Source organism: Lissotriton vulgaris, chromosome 7 (assembly GCF_964263255.1).
Source record: "Lissotriton vulgaris chromosome 7, aLisVul1.2, whole genome shotgun sequence".
Lineage (NCBI taxonomy): Eukaryota > Metazoa > Chordata > Amphibia > Caudata > Salamandridae > Lissotriton > Lissotriton vulgaris.
In genome coordinates this window covers 386,860,454-386,867,500 of record NC_141695.1, presented here as the reverse complement: position 1 = coordinate 386,867,500, position 7,047 = coordinate 386,860,454, and the positions used below count along the sequence as shown (strand labels likewise).

At 52.1% G+C, this 7,047-nt stretch overlaps 1 protein-coding gene across 1 annotated transcript; it reads left to right on the top strand.

The window, feature by feature from the left end:
- The first annotated feature begins 230 nt into the window (after window positions 1–230).
- LOC147701706 (uncharacterized) lies at window positions 231–5,150 on the top strand. The gene is made up of 2 exons (XM_086928688.1): window positions 231–1,056; window positions 4,501–5,150. The coding sequence occupies exons 1-2, from the start codon at window positions 231–233 to the stop codon at window positions 5,148–5,150; spliced, it is 1,476 nt and encodes a 491-aa protein (XP_086784814.1).
- Window positions 5,151–7,047: the final 1,897 nt, after the last annotated feature.

Sequence of the window (7,047 nt, the reverse complement as noted above, 5' to 3'; positions counted from 1 at the left end):
GTGGGCGAAGCTTGGAGCAGCATGGGCGCTTGCACGCCCCTCTACCTGCCGCGTTGCCCCCTGCCTCTTCCCCCTCGGTGCCGCCTTTGGCAGATGGGGTCTCCCCATATTTATGGCTTAACGGGCAGTGTTATCTGCTCTCCCCTGCATTGCCGGGGCCTGTTCCTGCCCCCCTCCCTAATGTTGGCACTCCTCCCACGGTTGACGCAGATGCCAGGCACCCCCGTGCCATGCTGACGTCGCCCCCCCACCCTGAGGCCCTGCCCCCGGCCCCTGCTGTGGTTACGGTGGGTGCTGCACATACCCTGCTGCCCCCCCCGGCCAAGGCTGCTCCAACTGGTGCTCCTGGCTCCCGGCCCCCCCCCCACACGTTCTTGACCCCGGGTGGTAAGGGTTTGCTGCGCAAGGGGGCGCCCCCGGCTACTGGTCAGTCACTGTTCCCGGTCCCCAGGGGTCGTCCAGGTGGGCTTCTGGGTGGCCCTGAGGCTGGGTCGGTGGGTGTCACTGCTCTGGCGTCGGGGGGTGATTGCGGTTCCGCTGTGGGGGGCAATGTTTCTGGGGCTGTTTCTTTGTCTGGCTCGAGCGGCCGCAGTTTTCAATCTGCGCCATCGGCTGGGCGGCTGTTGGCTGTCTCTACGGGCCCGGGAACTGTCCACACGGCTGTTTCCAGTGGTGGGCTTACAGGGGGGCTGTCTGGAGCGGACGGCTCTTCTACAGCTTTCAGTGCACATAGCTTTCAAAACATCGACTGGCAATTTTATGATGGGGGTATTGGTGATGGGGCTATGCCCAGTGGTAGTGCTCAAGTTGAATTTTCTGATGAAGCTTTCGGTGGGAGTTTTCATGATGATGAGTTGGAAGAAGGGGAGTTGAGAGACAAGGATGTTGGGCTTTTGGCAGCACGGGCCCAGGGGGGTGGGTTGGGGCAACCCACTGTTTCTCGTGTTTTGCAGGAGTCTCGAGCGGACCATGCAGGTGTACGAGGGGCAGTGTGGTCTGGACCTTCTCAGAGGGATCGTGGGGCTGTCGCACAGCAGTCGGAGCAGTTACCGAGAGGTAAGGACGGGTGGTGGTCTGTGTGGCAACCTAGGGAGAGTCTCCCTGTTAAAAGTACAAGATCTATTGGTACGGGTGATGGGGTTGTGGTTGAGCGAGTCGCTCTGGCACCGAGGCTTGAGCGGCCTGTACTTTCGAATGTTTCTAATGTGCACGTTGCAAATGAAGTTTCTACAGCGGGGGTGGGCGGGGTGGATGCCACACGTGTCACGGAGGATAGTATCCTACCGAAAAAGTTGCCTTATTCTGGGGTGGGAATGCCTTTGGGGTCTCATTTATCTGAAAAAACGAAGAATTTTATATGGTCTGGGGCATTTGTGGATGTTTTTCGGCTTCTCCATAGGGATGTTCAGGCAAAAGAAGGGTCAAAGGAGGAGGAATTAGAATTGGCTCAGAGGCCTCGTGTTCCGAAGTCCATAGAGAACTGGACTTCGGCCTTTCTTATTTATGCCAGCGTTTATTGTCAACGTCATCCTGAGAAAGCAATAGACATGTTTAAATATGCTGATGTTATACGCAAGGCTCACAGTTATTTTGGCGGCTTTGCTTGGTTGTCCTATGATGACGAATTCAGGGCGCGCATGAGCGCTTTCCCTGAGCGTTCGTGGGGTGAGGTTGATTCCGAGTTATGGTTGCAATGGATGGCATCGGCAAACCCCCCTGCTACGACTCACACAGCTAGCGGGCAGCCCGTGTATTATCGCCCCTTTTCAGCTCGCCCCGCTCAGTCTGGGGCGGGGGTTTGGGGCAGAGGTCAGTCAGCCGCCTCTGGCACATGCTGGCATTTTAACAGGGGTTCCTGTAACAGACCTGCTTGCAGGTACAAACACGAGTGTTCGCAGTGTGGAGGGAAGCATGCCCTCACCCAGTGTTTTCCCGGCCAGCGATTGGGTGAGCAGGGACGAGGTTCAGGGGGTAGGGGGCAGCAACAACAGTCTGTTTACAAGGGCCCCTACTCCTATTAGGCAGGAGGTTCTCGATCTCTGGCTGGTGGATTATCCAGATTTTGAGGCCGCTAAGATTTTGTCTTGGGGTTTCAAAATTGGGTTCAGGATTGGGTATCAGGGACCCAGGGTGGGCAGGTGGTCGGACAATTTGAAGTCTGCGAAGGAGAGTCCCCATGTTGTGCGGAAGAAGCTGGATGCTGAGCTTGCGGCTGGTAGGATTGCTGGTCCTTTTGTGAATTGTCCTCTGCCTGACTTGATTGTATCGCCCCTGGGTGTGGTGCCTAAGAAGGCGGAAGGGGAGTTTCGTCTTATCCATCACCTGTCCTGGCCAGAGGGTTCATCAATTAATGACTTTATTGATCCAGCTGACTCAACTGTCAATTATGCTTCGGTGGACGATGCCTTACGGCTCGTGCGCACGGCTGGTGTTGGGGCTTTGCTGGCGAAGAGCGACATTCAGTCGGCTTTCCGGCTATTGCCCATTCACCCTTGGGATTTCAGTCTGTTGGGTATGCATTTTGATGGTAATTTCTACGTGGATCGGGTGTTGCCCATGGGCTGTTCAGTGTCATGCTCCCTTTTTGAAACTTTCAGTACCTTCCTGCAGTGGCGATTCACTTTTGTTAGTGGCCACGTATTGGTCTGTCATTACCTTGATGATTTTCTTTTCATTGGGGAAGATCGATCTGGGCAGTGTCAGTCGGCTTTGAACATCTTTCAGGCTCTAGCGGAGGAATTGGGGGTTCCATTGGCGCCGGACAAGACAGAGGGTCCTTGTACGTCCCTGACTTTCTTGGGGATTGAAATTGATACTCTGTCTATGGTGGCGAGATTGCCTGTGGCCAAAGTGAAGGAAATGTCTGCTTTCATTCATCTGGTGTTGGGGGAGCGGAAAGTTGCTTTGAAAACTGTTCAGAAGTTGTTGGGTTACCTCAATTTTGCTTGCCGGGTTGTTCGGGCGGGCAGGACTTTCTGCAGACGTCTGGGCTTGTCCATGTCAGGAGCACGCCTTCCCCATCATAGGGTGCGCATTACCACCGCTGTGCGTGCCGATTTGACCGTCTGGCTTCGTTTCCTACAAGAGTTTAATGGCGTGTCCTTGTTTTTTGCGGATGAGGACATGGTATGGCAAGTACAGTTGTTCACTGATGCGTCAGGGGCTCACGGCTTCGGAATATTTTGGGACGGTCGATGGTGCGCGGCCGGCTGGCCGGCGCACTGGAAGGATCAGGGTCGCAGCATAGCGTTTCTGGAGCTCTTCCCGTTGCTGGTTGCTCTGCATCTCTGGGGGGATGAGTTTCAGAATCGCTCAGTCTTGTTTCACGTGGACAATCTGGCAGTCGTGCACCTTGTCAATCACCAAAAGGCTCGTGATTTGCAGGTTTTGCGGCTCCTGCGCGCATTCATGCTGCGGTGTCTGCAATTAAATATTGTATTTAAAGCACGGCATGTTCCTGGTACTTCTAATTGCATCGCTGATTCTTTGTCTCGCTTTCAGTGGTCCGAGTTCCGCAAGTTAGCTCCTGGGGCGGACCTGGAACCAACAGCGATCTCACAGTACGTATGGGACCTGGGGGATTGAGGGTTCACCACTTGGTAGAAAATTCAGTGGCTGACTCCACCAGGCGAGGTTATGTGAAAGCCTGGAATGAGTTTCTGCAGTTTGGTAAGGTTTCCATGGGGCCGATTGGGGCGGGTTGGTCTGATGAACAATGCGTCTTGCAGTTTGTTTTACATCTGGCGGACAAAGGCTTATCGCCCACGACCATTTCTGGCAAATTGGCTGGGGTTTCTTTTTATGGGCAGCTTTGGTGGGGGAGGGATCCGGTTGGGGGGGTGTTGGTTCGTAAAGTGTTGAAAGGTTTGGCCAGGCTCCGGGATGGTGGTCAGCAGCTCCGGCAGCCAGTGACTTTTGAGTTGCTCCAGTTGCTGTTGCCGGAATTGGAGGTGTGTTGTTATGATGCTTTGGAGTGTGCCAAATTTCGTTTGTGTTTTGTTTGGTTGTTCTTTGGGGCATTTCGGGCATCAGAGTTGCTGGGGTTGCGGGGCAGGGTAGGTATGACCAGCAATGAGGTGGTGTTGGAAAGTGACAGAGTGCGGCTGTGGCTGCGGGCATCTAAAACCGACCAGATGGGGAGGGGTAAGTGGGTGTTCCTTGGTAGAAGTGGTGTCTCTGCATGTTGCCCGGTTGGGGAATGGGAAGTGTTTGTGTCCTCTCCGCATTTTCTCCAGGGGTCCATATTTTGTCATGCGGATGGTAGTCCCATAGTTGCATCTCAATTGTTGGCTGTATTACGCAAGGTTTTGTTGCGCTTGGGGAAGGATCCTGTGCAATTTGGTACTCATTCTTTCCGAATTGGTGCGGCGACGGAGGCCGCTCGGTTGGGGTGGGACTGGTCCCAGATCCGACGCATTGGTCGTTGGCGTTCCAAGTGCTGTGAAAAGTATGTGAGGAAATAGTGCATTTTGGCTTGTCTAACATTTCTTTCTCTCCTAGGTCCCTGGCCATCAGTCGCCGGATGCAAACGAAGGGTGTGGATACTGGGGCACTCTTTTATTAAACGAGCAGCTTTAGCCGCTGCCAGCCAGCTCTGTGGGAGATCACTTGGTCTGAACAGTATGACACATGAAGTCTCATGGCATGGAACAGGGGGAATGCGCTGGGGTGGGCTTTTTCCCGCCTTGGCTGCTTTGGTTTCACAGTGTTTGGGGGGCCCTCCGGATCTCCTGGTGCTACACTTGGGAGAGAATGACTTGGTTTCTCTCTCTGGGTTCACCTTGTTAAAATTAATGAAGCAGGACCTGGAAATCATCAGAACCACATGGGTGAGCACCATGCTTATATGGACTGAGTTTGTGCCTCGTTTGCAATGGCGTGGGGCACGGAACCATTCTGCCCTGGAAAAGGCTAGAAGGAAAGTGAACAGGACAATGCGCCTTTTTTGTCAACATTGGGGGATCTACAGTTTGGACCATTATCATTTCAAAGTCTCTGAACATCATTTATTTTGTGAGGACGGTGTGCATCTCTCAGCTTTGGGCCTCTCTTTTTACCTCCTTGAACTCAGGGACTTGATTAGCAAGGTTCTTCAGGTACAGTTGTGGTGTGCTCCTTCCTTTCCTTTAGGTGGGGCAGGAAAACGCTAAAGGTTTTCCTGGGTGGCGGGTTTTTGTTAGTGGGGGTGGGCAGCCTGGAGCGGGTTGGCCATCCTGAAGGGTAGCGTTGGGTAGGCTAGGGGTAGTAGGCAGGAGTTTGTTCGGGGGTTTGGGATTTAGGTTTCGTAGGCTCACTGTAGAGTTGAAGTATGTAAATAATAAATAAATAATGAATGTGTTTATGAAATTTATGATGCACCTGTCCTAAAATAAAAGTGGCCTTTCTTGCTCCTAAAAGAAGGTGTGGACAATGATTTCTTGCGCGAGGGGGGACCCAGGGAGAGCCAGGCGCGAGCCGGTCTCTTCCTGGGCAGGTTCGCGCGAGGATCATTACCAGGTGGGGGCTGATTAGCAGAGGGGTTAAAAGGGGAAGTTAGGCGGGCGGTTAGGAACTGCGTGGCGGGAGGCGTGAAGGGAGGTTGTTTTGCCCCACCCACCCTCCCTCTTTTTTCTTTTTCTTTATTTATTTATGGGTTTTTATTTTTGCGGTGCTCTAGGCACTGTTTAGTTTAGGTAGGTTTGCCACTGTTAGGATGGGTGCCTTTGTTCTTTTGGAGGCGGGTTTTTGTTAGTGGGGGTGGGCAGCCTGGAGCGGGTTGGCCATCCTGAAGGGTAGCGTTGGGTAGGCTAGGGGTAGTAGGCAGGAGTTTGTTCGGGGGTTTGGGATTTAGGTTTCGTAGGCTCACTGTAGAGTTGAAGTATGTAAATAATAAATAAATAATGAATGTGTTTATGAAATTTATGATGCACCTGTCCTAAAATAAAAGTGGCCTTTCTTGCTCCTAAAAGAAGGTGTGGACAATGATTTCTTGCGCGACAGAGCGCGTCGCTCATGCTCTCGCAATCGAAACAAACACTTGGCCAGTAATGGCTCGCTCTAGGGACCTCACAAATGCCTATTTTAAAAGGGGGACAAGGCTAAAGCTGCCAAAACCCATATCAAGCACATGGAGGCACTGTGACGCACAGCAGTACTACTTCTGAAAGCTCAAGTTAAATGTTTTTGTTGAGACAACCGAATAATCGTTGCCTGCCAACATGTTGTATTGATGTCAACAATGCTGATTCAAAAAACACTTGGTACACCCCCAAAGCAGCGTCTCCAGTCACTGACAGCCGTGCCACACAGGTCAGGCCCTGGGACATTATCCGGGACTTCCTACATGCAGTACTGCCTACAGGAATCTGGCTCTGTCTCAACTCAGGTGTCGCTGGATTGAAAAAACTACCACTATCCATAATTACCAAATGATTTCAGACATTGTGACATAGCCACTAGATGGCAGCACAGGCAGCTAGATCCAGTCTCCTGCATTCTGAACAAGCATTTACAATGCAACGGTTTCGCCTTTGCAAAAGTTAGAGCTATTGGCATTGTAAATGACAAAATTGTCATTAATGTGTTGGTTTTGAAAACGGATAAATAAATGGCATTGTCATTTACAATGCCAATAGCTTAATCTCTCGCAAATGCCACACACAGACCCACACCTACTCACACACAGACCGACACCTACACACACACAGAGCCCCCCCCCCACACACACAGAGCCCGCCCCCCACACACACAGAGCCACACACAGAGCAACACTTATGTCAAATAAAAATGTGATACCAGATCGCTGAACTGCAAGTGTGCAGTCCAAATTGGTTGAAATGTTTTGGGATCGAACTCGGGAGGGCCCAGTGAGAAATAAAGAAAGGTAGTTCGGTTTTAATTTCTATGGCAGTAGTTAGGGTTGCGGAAAGATGAACATTCATCAACCAGTGGCGTAACGAAACTTGAGGGGGCCCCCCTGCAAAGCACAATGAAGGGGCCCCCCCAGCGGCCCGGTCCACCACTTACCACTTTGTCCCACCGACAAAAATAAACAGTCACCTAAAGCCA

Excerpts from the sequence above, each read along its gene's own strand:
- LOC147701706 (XM_086928688.1), top strand. The coding sequence starts at position 231 with ATGCTGACGTCGCCCCCCCACCCTGAGGCCCTGCCCCCGGCCCCTGCT. Across the intron at positions 1,057-4,500 it reads GTCGGAGCAGTTACCGAGAG|GTCCCTGGCCATCAGTCGCC; the intron begins GTAAGGACGGGT and ends TTTCTCTCCTAG.